Genomic DNA, 18,660 nt, shown 5'->3' with positions numbered 1-18,660 from the left:
AGATTGTGCAATGACAGGTTAACAGGTAGCTCCATCACTAGTGATTTCTCCACCAAGAATACACCATCCTATTGGACAGCGGTGTTCACATTGACCTAGACATCTCTGGAACATAGAGAAAATGTAGATAGATATACTTAATTTCATTCAATAGATACATTTTCTTCAACGTCATATATAAAATCATGTTTTCCTACCAATATGTCAGAGATAGGATACCTTGGTTTCCAACTGACCATTCATTTTCAACTTTGTTTTATCTACTTGAATCATTTATTAAACAAATATAATAATAAATGCTGTGATAAACTGTGAGGATTCAACAGTGAATAGGACACAGTCTCTACTCTCTTAAAGCTTTCTTGGATTTTACTTTCTTTTTAAAAGAATTGTATACAATTTGTGAAGCAACATGAAGATGGGCAACTGCCCCTTTTACCTTTATGTCTCAGTCCACAGAGAGAGGGACTTCTATGCCTCTTCTCATGCGTAGAAAGGACTAGAAGGACACTTTTAATAATTCTCTCCACCCTTTCCTTCTTCTCAAGTTAGGAAGAATGACCAGTATCACTGCAAACGTTTACTGAACCACCACTTACTAGTGAGCCTGTCACAATTCAAAGAACACTCTTCCCAATTTTCACTTCTTTTACTATCTGTGCTGTGACCTTATTTCCAGCAGTACTTATTTCTTACACCTCGTGGCGGTTTTCTTGTCACTCATGATCTGTATATCCTCTTTTGACATACTGCTTGTAATGTCTCACTGGGATTAGGAACCTATGCGATTAAGCTAACTAAGAATCTGCAGGACTCTTTATGATGGACGTGAAAAGATCGTCCAAATACAATGTGAGAAATTATGTGAAAACAGAACCTCTAGAAACTGTATAATTCACTATTTATAAAAATATATATATATAAGATGTTACCATTTATGTAGTATAAGAGACAAAAAGCAAAAAAATACATACAGTATGTTATCGTTTAAGTATGCTTGTTAATGCTTAGACTATTTCTGGAAGGAAGTATAAGACAGTGGTTATCAGTCTAAGACAGGAGCATACATGGCTCAAAGATGGGGGGAAAAAGACAAATTTTTTACTGTCTTGTGTAACAGTTTAATTTTGTACCATATGCATGTATCAAAAGATAAAACCATCAAAAGATAAAAACAAAAACTATGGATATGAGTGAGATAGGGGTGGGGAGGAAGCTAGACAGGACCTGAGACAGGGATGGAGAAGCAATTCTAGATGTGAAATGTCTGAGCTGCAGTACATGCGCTATGTAATGCTTTCTGCTGCCTAGACATTATTATTTATTTTGGGGATACTTAAAATATAAGGTTAACAGAAAAGTCTTTTCTATGCAAGCGAAGCATTAATCCATTTTGTATTCCTTCAATCATTCAAACATCTGAGCACCAATTATGTGCCAGGCACTTCACACAAGATTCTAGGAATAAAAAAAGTGTTAAGACATTACTACCTTTATCACCAATCCGCCTGCACACTAATGGAAAAGACCTTCCAAAAAACAAAAACAACTGTCACCTAAAAACTGCTTGAACTTAGGGCAAGAAGACTATAATGCATGTTAGAGAATCGTCAAGAGCTTAACAGAAAAACAGTAATGAGGATGTGAGTCACAACCACTCAGCAGAGCACGTGCTGTCGGTTGGCTAACCTAACAGCCAATTCTAACACCCTTCTCCCTTCACCACCTCTCACTCTAGAAGCTCAAAAAAACAACACACAAAACAGGCAAATGTTCTAATTCCTACTTTCACCTGTAGTTAGAGGTGGACATGGGACCTGGTTTGGCCAATAAGATTAAGAGGAACTCTGCAGAGTGGCTTCTGAGGAAGCACTTGCTTTTCTGATGAAAAGAACAGACTCAGGACAAGAGTTGCTGATGCCACCATTTTCCCTTCTTTTGGCCTTGCAGCCATGAGCCTAGAGTTGCAAGAGTCATCTTGGGACAAGGTGAAAAACATAAGCCTGAAAAACTTACATCCTAAAGATGTCAGAGTAGAATGACACAAAGAGCCTAGACCTTGGTAACACTGTTGAGCTGCCATATATGTCCTGGTTCAGGTTTGCTTATCTTAAGACTTCTTCTTGGAAAAAAAAAAAAAAAAAAAAAGACTTCTTGTTAGGAAAGAGAATATCTTCCTTACTTAAGCTAAAATTGGTCATATTTTCTGTTCCTTAAAGCTAAAAGCAATCCAAATTTAGCCTCCAAGAAAAGCTTTCTTCAACTAGGTAGATTCTGGCAGCAGCAATAGGAAACAAGTAGAATGCTAAACTCTATCCCAATATATAAGATTCAAAAGTTTCCATTAAAGGTATAAAAACTATTTTCAACACGGTAAGAAATACAACAAATTTAAGAGAAAAATAAACACAAAAACAAAAGCAATTAGAAGATGACAGCTATACACAACCAAAAACAGAGAATGATACATGAATAACAGAAGAAAATAAAAATGAATGTATACCAGATATAAATATATACCCAAATATACAGTGATACAAGGCAATCACCTATTTTCCCAATGATAAAATCAAAATTTTTTACCTATATATACTTATAAATGTTAGGGATGCAGATGAAATAGTCAGATGTATAATTATAACATTTAATATTATATTCTAATTATACATTTACATTTTAAATTATATATTTGGAAATATTTTTCTCCCCACTCTCATGTTTTATGAAATAATTTTATCCAAACTCTTCACAGGTGGATTGAAATCAGTATGTTTTACTGATTCATCTATCAGATTTTCCCAATATTGTACACGTGATCTTCATTTCCTTTTTTTTTTTTTTTTTGAGACAGAGTCTCACTTTGTTCCCCGGGCTAGAGTGAGTGCCGTGGCTTCAGCCTCGCTCACAGCAACCTCAAACTCCTGGGCTTAAGCGATCCTACTGCCTCAGCCTCCCAAGTAGCTGGGACTACAGGCATGTGCCACCATGCCCGGCTAATTTTTTCTATATATATTTTTTTAGTTGTCCATATAATTTCTTTCTATTTTTAGTAGAGACGGGGTCTCGCTCAGGCTAGTCTCGAACTCCTGACCTCGAGCGATCCACCCACCTCGGCCTCCCAGAGGGCTAGGATTACAGGCGTGAGCCACTGCGACCGGCCTTCATTTCCTTTTAAATTAACTGAAAGAGAGCAATTTTTAATCTGTTTAGGTTGTCATTGAAATTTATTTCCCATATGCTAATTCACATCTGCAGAATATTGGCACTTTAAAAAAATCATCCTGGAGGGCTATATGCATGGTTGTCACATTACCATACTGTCCTTTAAATGACTTTAGAAGGCTTACAATGGTATTAATATCTGCAATTATGACAGCAATATTAAATCCCTTTGATGCTTCCCTTTTAAACTGATTCTGCCTGAGGACCTCTACAAGCATCCAAAACTCAATGAAGTCGTCTTCCCCGAAAACATTTTATTTAATGTATTAAAATTTCTTGAAAGCACACCTTATGAGAGACTTCATAATGAAGAATTAGTTTATAAGGCAAGACAACTTTCTGGCAAACAATTTTTTGGAATATTTTTCATTATATTAAGATATACAATGTAAGAATTGAAAAAAAATAGTGAAATGGAAACTTTTCTGAACAAAGAAAAACTAGAATCTGCAGATAGAAAACATACAAAATGTTCCAAGAGAAACCAATTCCAAGTTATTAATACTAAGTCATATTACGGTAAATTTCAATCCTAACGAAAGAGTCCGTTGAGCATCAAGGGAAGAAAAAACAAATAACTTTCAAGAAGAGGAAAAGCATCATGTCGGACTCAAACTTTTCTACATACACCATTAAACTGGTATTAATCCATCAATACTTATGTGCACATATGGAAGTAACATTCATTGGGGATTGGGCAGGTAGGTGGGGGGAAGGGGGGATGGGTAAATTCACACCTAAGGGGTGTGGTGCAGTGTACTCTGTCTGGGGGATGGGCACACTTGTTGCTTTGACTGGGGCAGTGCAAAGGCAATTTATGTGACCAAAGCATTTGTACCCCCATAATATTCTGAAATAGGAAAAATAAATAAAATACCTAACTGACAAAAAAAAATAAAGTAAAACACGGTGACTTTTTTATTGGTTAACCCACAAAAGAGACACAAATTTGGTAACAAAAGAAAATGTATATGAAACCTAAATATAAAATTAGCTATATAAGCAAAATACTTCTTTTCCTGATTTTGTCAAATAATTTATCTTTAATGAATAATTTACCTTTTGCTATCGTAATCTTTGGTCTACATTCCCACCACTGTTCCTATATAAGAAAACTTAAAATCTCGAACACATTCATTTTTGCTAAAGCTTGGTCTCCAAATGTTACGTATTACTTTCTTTTCCGATTTGACCAACTAAAGGACTTTGTAGCTTAGCCAAATTTGCTTTCCAATATTAAATATTAAGGCCAAGTTTACCTCAAGCAACCTATACTGAAAAAGAAATACCTTTAGGGAGAGAACTGCATTATAAAATAAAGACTTTAAGACCCAAGAGGACTGGGACTTATTTAAAAAAAAAAACTTTCCTATGTAAATGTTCAATGCCAGAAGACAAAATGTACTTATAAGAGGAAAAGGATTCTCAACAATACTCATTCACATGTAAATGTATCAGTTAGATACTCTCAGAAATGCAAATATTAACTACATTGAGAGACTATAGTATTCATAAATTCTTATGGAAAAACATTGACGAAATCCGGTCAACCAAGAGATGATTTCAAGTAACTCAGGTATAAGGATACTAAGGTATAAAAGAATTAACATAGAAATCGAATCTGTTTAAATACAGAACCAAATCTAAACAACTGTAAGAATTCTAATTTCAGAACAAATGTACAAAAATCAGTTAGTGAGGATGAACTGTAAATACACTAATTTCTTCATACCTTATGACAAATATCTAAAATAATGTCAAAATTGGCAATTTTTAATCAACTTATTTTTTAAATATTAACAGATTCTAAATCTGTTTTCACAGGTAAACTATTTTTAATTATTCCAGGGAATAATTAAATATTTATGTTGTAGAGTTCCCAAAAGCTCTATGAGTGATTATAGAGAAGGAGAAAGGGCTACATGGAATAAAATGAGATGACTGATTTGGGTAAAGCAGAAAAAGGAACTGTAACCAAATATATAAAATCACCATGTAAAATTATACCATATAAATTTCAGAATGAATTTGTAAGTCAGGATTGGAGAGCCTGTACAACACAGAACTCTCATTCCCTCTAGCTTAACAATTCCACTGCTATAGAGGAATTCCACTGCTGTTGTACAAAAAGACACCTGCACAAGCACATGCAGTGCAACATTATCTGTAATAGTGAAAAAATAAAAACAACCTAAGTGTCCATAATAGAAAACTAGCTAAACAAATTGTGGACAGAGCCACACAATGCCTACAGTGGAATACACTGCAGTTGTTACAAGACATTTGCAAAGACTGAGGTGCATCAATACATATTGACATGGAAAGATAACCATAAGATACAAAGTGAAAAGAACAGGTGCAGAAATACATATACATGATACCATTTATTTTTAAACTTTTAGAGCTATACGTATGTTTCATATAACCAAAGGAAATAAACAAACACTGAATTATTAATGATTCTTAATCCCTAGAAACTGAGAATAAGGGTGGTGTGGGAGGAACAGAGAGAACTTAACTTTCAGTCATGCATGTCTGTACTTGTTGAATACTTTTATCAAGAGCATGTATTCCTTAAAATTAAATAACAGCAATAAAAAAACCTTACTTAAAAAATATGTCACCCTTCTGAATCATTCAGATGTTTCTATGTAAAGCAGTCAACATAAATACAAAATGTCTGTTGGAGCATTTGTTCACACAGATTCAAAATTTTTTAACTTGAAATATCAAAATCTTGATGATGAAAGAAAAAAGACACTAAAAGATGATAGGGGAAAGATAAATAAAGGAAATTCAAGGTCATGAGAAGAGTTGGGTAATTGTACTCTTTCACATGAGATGTAAATCTTCATTTCACTGCCATCATAAAAAAATAAGAGAATTTTATGGCATAATGTGCTAATTGAACCACATTTCTTAAAAAGTACATTCTACTTTAGTAGATACTGAGTTCATCTGGGAACAAAGTTACTTTAGCTTTAATTCAGACTCTGAAGCTGATATGTGATATGTCCCTGAGTCATTTCAACTATCTTCTACTTTCAATCTAGATTTCTGTTTTGTAATTTATAGTGATTTATTATAATAATGAGAGTATTATTTGGGTAGGACTTCATTCAATAAACCACCTTGACCTGCCTTCAGGGAAGCTTTGCCTTATCTTAGTTCCTGCATTATCAAATGTAACATATATAGTTCCAAAACAGCAATTTTAGCTATAATATTTTAAGAACTTGAGAAAACTTTCACTATACCTCAATATGATAATAATGAAGTATAGAGAAGCACACTAATGAGTAGGATTCTTTCTAAAGATCAGAGTGTTTTCTCATTGGCAGTGGTGGCAGCACTTATAGGAATCTAGCTTAAAAATATGTAAATTATTGTTCTTGCTTTGTCCAAATATTTGTACTTACTACATTACTTTTTTTAAAGCAATCATTAATAGTTAGCCAGTATTTAACTACACAGGGACAGTGTGGTATCAGTATTATCCTAGAATCAAGGCTGACAGTCATATGCATATGTACTTAAGAAAAAATGGTATTCTATTTTTCCTGAGAACACATTCACAAAAAAATTACTTATAAAGAAAATATCCAAAAGTTATTGATGTCTTAAGACTTCTTTTGAACTCTCTTGCAAAATTTATCTGACCTTCAAATGATTCTTTATACTGGACAATATTTGGATGCTTCATGTTTGCCAACACTGCAACTTCTCTCCTTGATTCTTCCCTTTCTTTACTGGACATCTTAAAGGGGAGGAAAAAAGAAAATAGTAAATTAAAACATTAATAACCTAAAAGTCCATCAATAAGGGAGTGGTAAGGCCAAGTGTAGTGGTTCATGTTTGTAATCCTAGCATTCTGGAGGCTGGGGCAGGAGGATCCCTTAAGGTCAGGAGTTTGAGACCAGCCTGAGCAAGAGCAAGACCCTGTCTCTACAAAAAATGGAAAAATTAGCTGGGCTAGTGGTGCATGGCTATAGTCCCAGCTACTAAGGAGGCTAGGGCAGGAGGATCACTTGAGACCAAGAGTTTGAGGCTGCAGTGAGCTATGACAACGTCACTGTACCCTAGCCTGGGCAACAGAGCAAGACCCTATCTCAAAAAAAAAAAAAAAAAAGAGTGGTTAAAAAAATAATGGTGCCAACACAGTCCAATCAACAAAATATAGCAAGAAGTTAAAAAGAATGAATTGAATCTCCAAGTAAAAACATTTTAAGATGTCCAAATTAGATTAAGTTATAGAACAGTAGGTATATTTTTCTAAACACATGAACACAAGCACACATCATAGACAATATCTAAAAGAATACGCAGACTATCCTGAAATTAGCAGCTGGCTCTGGGATTACAGCCCTTCTTTTGCTTTGGGTTAAGCTTTTTGTTTTTTTAATTCTCTAACAATGAGCTTGTAACCAAGCTATTATTTGTGTATCCAAACTAAAAATATACTTACTCTAGAGATGTTAATTTCCTTGATGACATACTGCCTGCCATCTTCTGTAGATTTAACAAGAACGGCTTTTCCAAATGAACCTTCTCCAATTTTCTGTAGTCTAACATACTTCTCCATGGTTCTTTTTCTAAGGCATCTTTACAGATATGCTGGACATTAAAAAAAAAGTTAACAGTTAAAAGAGATAAAGCATGTCTTTTATAATAATTATAATGTTTAACTTAAATTCTACTTCCTTAGTCATGTGCTAATTTTTTTTAAAAAAGATATTTAACATATTTACTGAAAGCAAAATAAACTTTATCTCAATTTTACTCATGCAACCTAGTTATACATAAAAAAGAAAACCAAATAATGACATTTCCATTTTATAGGAATGCTTTGGATAGCCAAATACTAGATATACTTAACATGTATGGAGAGAAAGGCAAGCTTTTTCCTACATGAATTAATTAGTAGCATTACTTTATTATCTCCACTAATCTCCAGTAAGAATGCAAGTTTAATCAGATACTATTAATATTTCCCAAAGTTATTTAACTAATCCCCTTTTATTAGACATTTAAATTTTGTAAAACGTTTGCTATTATAGAACTTCAGATAAAATTTCTATACATACATTTTAATATACTTACTATAAGAATTTCCTTAGGATAAATTCTAAATTCAAAGAATATGCCCATGTTAAAGGTTTCAAACATATTAAGTGTCTTAAACAAAAATGTCTACTAATTTATATTCTAAACCAGTAATATACAAAAGTGTCTGCTCCTAGATAACCTTATTAACACTGGCTACTATTTAATAAATAAAATCTTTCAGAGCCCATAAAGGGTAGTACTCAAAGAGCACTAAAAGTTTAGAGTCAGAGAGCTTGGATTTAAATTCTAGCTTTATCCCTTACTTGCTATGTGATCTTAGGGAAGTTACTTATCTTTATATGCCTCAATTTGTTCATCTGTAAAATGTGGATAACTATAGTACATACAGAACTGCTGAGAGGATTGGTCAATTTAAGTAATGTACTGAGAACAGAGCCTGACACATAGTGAGCACTGTGTTACTATGCTGTTGTTGTTACTCATTACATTTGATGGGGAAAATGGTGTTTCATTTTTATTTGAATTTTTTTGCTTAGCAGTGAATTTGAAAAATTCTTCCACATTTATTAAACATTTGTACTCCTTCTCTTTGGAACTATTCATTCATATTCTTTGTCCATTTTCTACTGGGATAGTCTTCTTTTCATTAATTTATAAAAACTCCTTATGTAATGAAGCCCTTGTCTGTCATAAATGATTTTTTCCTCTTATATCCTATTTGCCTTTTAGTTTTATTTAAATGTAAAAGTTTATTTGGATGTGAACAATTTATTAATCTTTTCTTTACTTTCTGCTTTTGTTATTATACATAAACCCTTACCATACCAAGATAATTAAGGTCATTAGTAGGTTTAGCAACAGTAACGTCAGGAGAGTGGTAATTTCAGGAGAAGCCTGAGTACAATACACTAGATAGTAAAAGCTAAAAAAAAGAGTGAGAGAGAGTGAAATTGAGAGAGAGCAAGTAAAAAAGTCATAAAAGCAATAATCCGTATGGCACATTGGCAAATCATCCTCACTACAGACATACATGAATTCACTACTGAAACTAACGAACATTTAATTCACCCAACTTGCTCTTTCTATTTCCATCCATAGCAAGCAGGTTTCCAGGTACGATTTCCTTTTAGGAGAAAATGAGCTTGTCCTGAAACTCTCTTAAAATTTCTGTGACTTTTACCATATTTCTCATTATAAATTAATAAACCCATGTTTTCATCTACCAATACTAAATTTGTTTAATTTTATTTTGCCTCCAAAAAATGATCCAATATCCTTAAATGACAAACATCACATTCTGGACCTCCAAGAGTAAGGTCAGAACACAGCCTCTGGTAAAACTGATGTGAGAATTATGCCTTATGAAATTTTGTAGGAAAGAGCCTTTCTATACCTTATAAAACATTATAACCATTTTCCATTTCAAAATTTCTGTAGGAAATGAGAATGTCTTTAACAAATTGAAGAAAAACAAGAAATGAACCATTACCTTAACATTATAGCATCACCTGTGAGTTAAAGAAGAAAAGTCATTCCAAACATATTTTCAAGTCCAGGTTGTGTCAACTGGCATAATATAACGGCTATATGGGCATCAGCCAAAATTTAGTAATTTCTTCAGGACATGAGAGTTTATGATATACATTAGTATGCTACTTAGAAAAAAATCAAGATAAACTCACCTTTGAAAACTAAATTTCATAAATTAAATGACAGTAAATAATAACCACATGGTAAGATTATTTCACAACCATCATTATTCTGTGGCTTTTTGCTAAGAGAGGAAAATAAAATTAGTCAATTTGGCCCTTCCTCAAAATTTAGTCACCAATTCCTTTCCAGGGACCACACTAAAAAGATGTGCACTCCAAGAGCCCCTCCCTGGTACTGCATTCTGCTGCCAAACACATTACTGAGCACTGTGCTTCTGACTAACTTAGTAAAGCAGAATAAAATTTACTGCCCCTGGTGCGAAGAAAGATGACTCTAACTGCCATCAAATAATGTCAAGCGTAGACACCTTTCTGAACAATGAAAGACTTGTGGTAGATGAGTTTCAGAACAATTTACAAGCTCTCCTTTTCTGTAGACTCAAAGTACATTAGAGGAAGTAAAGGGGAAAACATGAAAAAATAGATTACTTTCAATGTCTTGCAACATATTTAATCAAACTACTTATTTCCTAGTTGTGAGACTTTTCAACTCAATTACAATCCTAGAAAATTTTTCAAACCAAATGAAATAAAAGATAACAAACTGTACTACCACATACAAATGTTCTTCCACATACAAAATTGTCAGAACATATAACTGACGGAACATAAGGAACACAAGAATCCTGCCCTAATTTCATTATTGTAATAAACTCAAATTATAAAAGTTTTCCTTTTCTATGCTTCAGCTTCCAACATCAAATGAAAATCACAATACCAACTTGATTCACTGTACAGATTCTTAAGGTCTCTAACAATTATATCAATTTATTCACTATAACACATATCTGATATTGAAGATATTCAAAAAAGCACAAAATCAGAGATTTGAGCTCTTCAAAGAGTTATGTGATATAACAGATAAAGCAATGAATTCAGGATCAAGAGAAGAGACTAGCTACATAACCAAAAGCTAACCACCTGACTTCTCTGGGCTTCAGTTTTCTTTATCTAAAAACACTAAAAATTTAAACAAAATGCTATCTTAAAGACCTTACCAACTCTAATAGTCTATGACTCAAGGAGAAGAAAATCGGACAGAAAATAAGAAACTTCAACACTGTGTAGAATTGTACTATTAGCCACAAAGAGTACAAATGATGGAAAAATATGGCCAAAGCCTATCCATCAAAAAAATCAAAAGAAGTCATGACAACACTTGCTTTAGCATAATTCTTTAAAAAGTAAAAAAATAAATGGCAACTTACAGTTAAACATACCGGACTGAACATATATATTTACCTCTACTTCTTCCCCAAACCTAACATGACTTTAAAGGGATCAAAAAGGCAGAACAGGAAAGAAGGCAACAGCAATACAATTCTGGAAGCTGGCAAACACGAGAACAAGCAGCAACTGACTTAGGAGACTACAGAAAACTGTACTCTAAGCCAGCAGCGGGAAGTAAGTCAGAAACAAGTCAAGTCCTACCACAAACTAGCTCAGTAATTGGAAGTATCAGGTGCATCTGAGAGTAAGGATAATATTAGGACTAAAACAGAATTGTGTAAAAGCCTGTGTAAAGAGCAGTCAGACAGTTTGCCTCCTCCACCTCTCCCAGTCAGGTAACTACCCCTCTCCCATCTTGGCAGAAGACTAGAGATATCTCTAGATTGGGCACAACAGGCCCAGCTGAGAATGGAAACACCATCTATGATCTGGGAGATTAAGTGAAAGCTTACATAATAAGTGGTGATATTCTGTTCTGATTATAACGCCATAGCTAGTATCAGACCATGCCACGTCCAAAAACAATTTAAAACCTGAACATATAAAGCAACAGACAGGAATTGAGGGGCTATAAACATTGAAAGGTGGGCTTTACATTCACCCCAGCCTTTTTTCCCTGAAGACATTTTCCAAACTGTGCCACAGTACAATGGAGCTCAAATATAAAGCAGCAGTCATACTATGCTCAGGAAAGAAAGAGGTAAGAATTCTGGGGTGCCAAAGTCCTGGAGCGGACGAAAAAGAATAAAGTCAGTTCAAAAATCTGCAAATAAATTCCATCCTGTCAGCCTGTTCCTAAGCTATGCATTATGGAACAAGACTAAAGCAGACTAATCCTAACAAAGTCTAAAAGCAGCCACTGACAGGATCAAGCTTATTCAATCAGCCTGCCAAAACAGAACAATTTTTACAAGATACATGTTTCAGAGCCTCTATGGAAGCTCTATGGACATTTTCATTCATAATGTCCAGTATCCCATCAAAAAATAATGAAGCATGTTTAAAAAACAAAACAATATTATAAAAATAGGTCGGGTGTGGTGGCTCACGCCTGTAATCCTAGCACTTTGGGAGGCTGAGGCAGGAGGATCACTTGAGGTCAGAAGGATTTGAGACCAGCCTGAGTGAGACCTTCTTCTTTACAAAAAGTAGAAAAATTAGCTGAGTGTGGTGGCATGCCTATAGTCCCAGCTACTCAGGAGGCTGAAGCAGTAGGATTGCTTGAGCTCAGGAGCTTGAGGCTACAGTGAGCTATGATGACACCACTGCACTCTAGCTGGGGTGACAAATCAAGACTCTGTCTCAGAAACAAACAATAGAAATAGACTCACAAATGCCTCAAATATGAAGTTACCAGTAGGGGGCTTTAAAATAATCATGATTGATATGTCTAATAAAATAAGAGCAAAAGATGGACAAAGAGATTTTTTTAAAAGATGGAGAATTCCAACAAGAATTAAAATGTATGTATGTAGGTAGGTAGGTAGGTATTTATGTATTCATGTATTTATTTATTTATGTATATACTTATTTATGTATGTATTCATTTATGCATGTATTTATGTATGTATCCATTTATGTATGTATGTATTTATGTATGTATTCATTTATGTGTGTATTATTTATGTATGTATGTATTATTTATGTATTCATTTATGTATTCATTTATGTATGCATGTATTTGTGTATGTATGTATTTATGTATTCATTTATGTATTTATGTATTCATTTATGTAGGTATGTATTTATGTATTCATTTATGTATGTATTTATGTCTTTATTTATGTATTTATGTATGTCTGTATTTATGTATGTATGTACTTATGTATTTATGTATGTATTTATGTATGTATGTATGTATTATTTATTTAGACAGAGTCTCACTTTGTTGTCCGGGCTAGAGTGAGTGCCGTGGCGTCAGCCTAGCTCACAGCAACCTCAAACTGCTGGGCTTAAGCGATCCTACTGCCTCAGCCTCCCGAGTAGCTGGGACTACAGGCATGCGCCACCATGCCCGGATAATTTTTTCTATATATATTTTAGTTGTTCAGATAATTTCTTTCTATTTTTAGTAGAGACGGGGTCTCGCTCAGGCTGGTCTCGAACTCCTGACCTCGAGCGATCCACCCGCCTCGGCCTCCCAAAGGGCTAGGATTACAGGCGTGAGCTACCACGCCCGGCCTAGAATTAAAATTTATTTTTAAAAATCAAGTGGAGGCCAGGCACGGTGGCTCACGCCTGTAATCCCAGCACTATGGGAGACTGAGGTGGGCAGATCGTTTGAGCTCAGGAGTTCGAGACCAGCCTGAGCAAGAGCGAGACCCCGTCTCTACTAAAAATAGAAAGATATACAGGCAAATTAGCCGGGCATGGTAGCTCATGCCTGTAGTCCCAGCTACTCGGGAGGCTGAGGCAGGAGGATCGCTTGAGCCCAGGAGTTTGAGGTTGCTGTGAGCAAGGCTGATGCCACGGCACTCACTCTAGCCCAGGCAACAGAGACTCTGTCTCAAAAAAAAAAAAAAAATCAAGTGGAAATTCTAGAACTAAAATATAAAGTATCTGAAATTAAGAACTCATTCATAGATTTTATAGCAGATAGGACACAGTAGAAGGTAGCCAAATTGGACATCTTTCCTCACATTTTATTAAGAATTGCGCTGGGTGTGGTGACTCACGCCTGTAATCCTAGCACTTTGGGAGGCTGAGGCAGAAGGATTACTTGAGGCCAGGAGTTTGAGACCCTGTCACTACAAAAAAATTTAAAAATTAGCTGGGTGTGGTTGTTGTACCTGTAGTCCAGCTATTTGGGAGACTGGGGCTGAGTTGTACTCCAGCCCTGGCAACATAATGAGATTCAAAAAAAAAAAATCTTTAAAGCCACAAATAAGCTAAAATTTTGTCTACTATATATGAAAAATGTGAGTGTATATGAATGAAAATCTACTACCATCAATCTGGAACACATGCTGATAGGCATTAAGCCCTCATCAGCTGTTTCAGATATTTGAGAGGTGGATTGTATTGAAGGGAAACATTGGTAATGGAATGCCACAGATTTCAAGAAGTCTTTTGGCACTGTCGCAGCTACAATCCATACATACAGTTCTCCCATAACAATAAATACTGTTTTGAATTGTGGAAAAAGATCAATATATCTTCTCAAGGAGGAAAGTTACTTCTTTATTTCTCATTACTCAAAAAAAAAAAAAAGAAAAGAAAGTAAAATGGGATTCCTATTAGACTTTTTTCAAAATATTTCTTTTTCTTCTAAGTCTATTCAGAAAATACTCAACACATTGTGTAGTGGCAACTACCAACATGTAAATAAAGAATTTATATTTGTGAAAAGGTATTATGTTCATGGCTTAGACTAGAAGGCAGAATAGACAGTGAAATTTACTTGGAATACAATGTCAATGTATTATTAACATGACCTGAAAAGAACTCCTGTGGTCAAGTTCCATAACCTTTACTAAATTCCTGACAGGGACTTTTACTGTACAAAAACCTGTTTTGCCACAAAATAGGCTTCTTACATTTCACCTAGAACAATGGCAATTTTAAATGGAACAGACCTGTAGATCCTCTAATACCAGACAAATCTAAACTAAAAACAAAGAACTACTCTCCACATTTGGCTCCCTCCACCATCTCTACAATACTGCTGCATCATAAGAAAAGGCCGTGATTAGCTCAGATTGGATATTACTTTTAATCCTTCATAAATATTTCTAATGTTATTTACTAAGGCAATAAAAAAATATTTCTCCTTCTTACAGATCTTACATCAGAGAATAAAAAACAAGCGTGTATAAAAAATAATGATAAAAATCTCAAAGTAAAACTTTTAATGCCTTACATATGCAAAGTATGTCAAAGCATGGAAATTGAAATGTAAGATGATAGGGTAATCAGTTAACGACTACTCGTTTCCTCCTAATTAAAATGTACACGCAATTTAAGATTGGAGAAAACATAAAAGCAATTTAAATGACTGCTTATCCATATCAAGATTTCTATTATTTTAATTCCATTATCGCTCTAGCTTTTTAAATACTGTAAGAGCTAAAGACTGCTTTGTAATACACACAGTCCCTCAGAGAATTAAAATTTTAAGGAGATGAAGGTATTTTCCCTGCAAATACTTATGGGGAGTATCCGTGCAATCTCTACATAAGCAAGTCTAAGGAGGTCTCCTCGCTTCCAGGATGATTTTTATTTACCATTTTGCATGTCATTGCTTCCCCCGAGTGCAACTCACCTCAATGACATAGGACTTTGGCAGGAATAACGGTGGGGATCAAAAAGCATCAACCTAGGCGTGGCAGTCTTCCTACGGGCTCAGTAAGGCAGAGGGACCGTCCCGCAACTTGAAAATGACATCCTGAAAGAGAAAGCCAGTGTGTCTAACCCGCGGCAGCTCGCAGCCCAGGCTGGAGGGGGGCACCGCGACTCCCACACCTGACGCCCCTCGTTAGCTGGCACTTCAGGTTTGACCGTCCTGCTCAGGGCCACTCCCGTAAGGCAGGTCCACGCCACCCCGACAAAACAAACGAACTGGTTTCCGAGCGCCCGGAAACGGCGACGGCAGCGGGGGGAGTGCCTCGGTCACCGCCTCTCGGCTCCACCGAGGTCGCTGCGGTGGCCGCGGCGGGGTCAGGGACGGGCGGCCCTGGGGACTGCGAGGCTACCTCACTGCCGCGTGCTCCGGCCTCACCGCGCCGGCTCTAGATGCCGGGACACCGGGACAACTGCTCGGGACTCCAGCCTGAGGGCTCCGCACACTGGCGCCCCAGCACCCCGGAGCGAGCGCGGACGGAGGGGGAGCGGCCGGCGCGTCTCTGGCGCTGGCGTGTGACGTCACCGCGCGGAGCCGGCGCGGCGGAGCGGGAGCCGAGGCCGGGCGGGGGCCGAGGCGGGGCGGGGGCCGAGACCGGGCGGGGGCCGAGACCCGGTGGGAGGCGCGAGGCCCGGAGGGAGCCGAGGCCGGGCGGGGGCCGAGGCCGGGCGGGAGCCGCGAGGCCGGGGCAAATTTTTCCCACGCATACCACTCAGAGAAACGGCCTTTTTTTTTTTTTTTTTTAACTTGAAAGTTTACTAAGGGATGCCACATTTTTTAAAAGTAATTTTGCTTTGGCCTTTTTCTATTATATGTTGGACGATTAAAGCAAGGAAGTATTTTCAAGTTTGAAATTGAAAAAAACCAAAGCTATAATGTTTTCTGCACCTTTACATCTAATGTGTGTACGAATTACTTGCATATTGAAGTGTTTGGCGGCGTACGCTAGCCCGAGTGCCTTACACCAAGGGATGCAATCTCGTGTCACTTTGAGCAGCCCTATCCAGTGACCCTCTCGGCCGCGGGGCTGCCGCGTCCAGAGTAACCTCGAGCTCCTGCAGGAGCCGAACTTGAAGCTGGCGCGGTGGCCTGTTCGCTACCTTGGTTGCCCTCCGCGCTGTACCTGTTTTACAAGCTGGATGGTGCCGCGGTGGAGAAAGCACAGACTTTGCCAGAAGCTTCATTAGTAAAATGATTCCGATCTTTGCCTTAAAAAAATCCACCTCCTTCTTCCCCAATCCCTTCCCAACACCACACAACCAAGACATCTCTGGGTTCTTCCAGTCTTCGGTTTAGCTGTGCTTATAAGAAATACTTTATTCCTAGCATGGGAATTGAAAGATTTTGGCTTTTTTGCCAGAAGATGGCACTGCAAGTCACCCAACCTGGCAAGATGGAGAAAAAAATCTGCCTTGGTTTATCTCTTAAATCTCCATACAGCTACAGAAGACTTATTTTCCTTATTTTTTTCCACTTCTAGACTACCTTCGGTGGACCCTCTCACCCCCAGTTAGTCAGCAGGAATTTTGGTGTCTGAATGCACAATAATTCTAGTTCTATCCACATCCCTTTGTACAGCAAAGTGACATGAAAACATTGCCAGTTGCTAATCTAAGCAAATTCTTTTTTGCTGCCTACAGGAAGAATGGCTAGTCTGATACCTCCTTAGATAATTCTTTGGGCTCCTGTCATAAACTGTTGGTGGGAATATAAAATGCTACAGTCTTTCTAGAAGGCATGCTAGCAATATGCATATCCTTTGACTTAGCAATTTTATTTCTAGAACAAGGGGGCGAAGATGTATATACAAGGATAACCATTGTTGTTTATAACCATGAAAACTAGAAACTGTAAATATCTAACAATAAAGAACTGGTGAAGTAAATTATAACATATCCAAACAATGGAATACTCTAAAGCCATAAAAAGAGTGAGTGGGATCATTTTTATTAACATATAAAGACGCCCTTGATATATTGTTCAGTAAATAAAGCAGGTTTCTCTATCTAAGGGGATTACCTGATGATTTCCCTTTCTGGTTTATATACCTTCATACAGTTTAATGTTTTTAATTTTTACACAGAATGGTTCTGGATTTCTTTGATTTTAAATATTTGATTGGATTTTTCTTTCAAACAAAACAATTTTTGCCTCTTGCAACAACCCTATAGGACAAGTGTACAAAGATAAAGCCTGCAATCTCTATCCCCAGAGCTCACTTCTGTGAAACCAATGTGAACAGTTTCACAAGTATCATCTACATTTTTCTCTAAGTTCATAAAAACATAAATAAGCTTGTATTTTTATATATCAGTCTTGACCTTTTAAATGGGATTATAGTATTTGGCAGCTTGCATTTTTTATCATGAACATCTCTCTGGAGATCAGTTAATTCTTGTCAATATTAATATTCCATAATAAGAATGTAGCAAAATCTATTCAACCATACCCCACTCAGTAGAATAGAGATTGTTTCCAATGGTATAATTATTTCTGAGGGATAAATTCCTAAAAGTGGGTTTGCTGGGTCAAAAAATATGCCTACCTTTTTCATTTTCATACTCCTATGCTTTGATTATATATTGTTGTATAACAAACCTCCCTAAAACTTAAGTGGCCTAAAACAGCAATGATTCATTATTTCTCACATTTTCTAGCTAGGAAATCAGGTAGATTTCTACTGCGTGGTTCTTTTGCTCTACATGGCTTCAGCTGGGATCACTCACTCAGCATCATTCAACTAGCAACTATGCTGGAGATGGTCCAAGAAACTTCACTCACATCTGGTGCCCTGGTGCTACTCCAGAATTCTCTCCACATAGCTAGCTTGGGTTGTTCACAACACTGTGGTCTCAGGGTAGTCATACCTCTTACATAACAGCTGGCTTCAAATAAGAAAGAAGTCGCCAGTCCTTTTAAAGACTAGGCCAGGAGCAAGTATGGCATCACTTCTGCCACACGCTTGGTCAAAACAATGTTCAAGGCCAGGCAAAATTTACAAGAAGGGGAAGGATCAATGGTGGCCATCTATGGAAACTATCTACCACATCCTGGATTATTTTTCAGATGTTTAAGAAATTCACATTCCAG

At 36.6% G+C, this 18,660-nt stretch overlaps 1 protein-coding gene across 10 annotated transcripts in view; it reads right to left on the bottom strand.

Moving 5' to 3' along the window:
• Positions 1 to 16,073, bottom strand: part of NEK1 (NIMA related kinase 1) — a 137,395-nt gene extending 121,322 nt beyond the window's left edge. For 9 of the 10 annotated variants that reach the window (XR_006735456.1, XM_045552523.1, XM_045552526.1 and 6 more), the window contains exons 1-4: positions 15,923 to 16,073; positions 15,493 to 15,615; positions 7,688 to 7,836; positions 6,883 to 6,979 (exon numbers count right to left, since the gene is read on the bottom strand). Coding sequence is in view for 8 of the 10 variants with exons in the window: in XM_045552523.1 (XP_045408479.1) it covers positions 6,883 to 6,979; positions 7,688 to 7,804 (214 nt within the window). In the remaining 2 variants the exon portion in view is untranslated. Of the gene's footprint in view, positions 1 to 6,882; positions 6,980 to 7,687; positions 7,837 to 15,492; positions 15,616 to 15,922 lie in introns of those variants that run through there. The other variant, XM_045552529.1, reaches the window with a different exon arrangement.
• Between the last annotated feature and the right edge of the window lie 2,587 nt (positions 16,074 to 18,660).

Source organism: Lemur catta, chromosome 5, assembly GCF_020740605.2.
Source record: "Lemur catta isolate mLemCat1 chromosome 5, mLemCat1.pri, whole genome shotgun sequence".
NCBI lineage: Eukaryota > Metazoa > Chordata > Mammalia > Primates > Lemuridae > Lemur > Lemur catta.
Note: the sequence above shows the minus strand (reverse complement) of the source record. Positions and strands in the feature narration are given on the sequence as shown.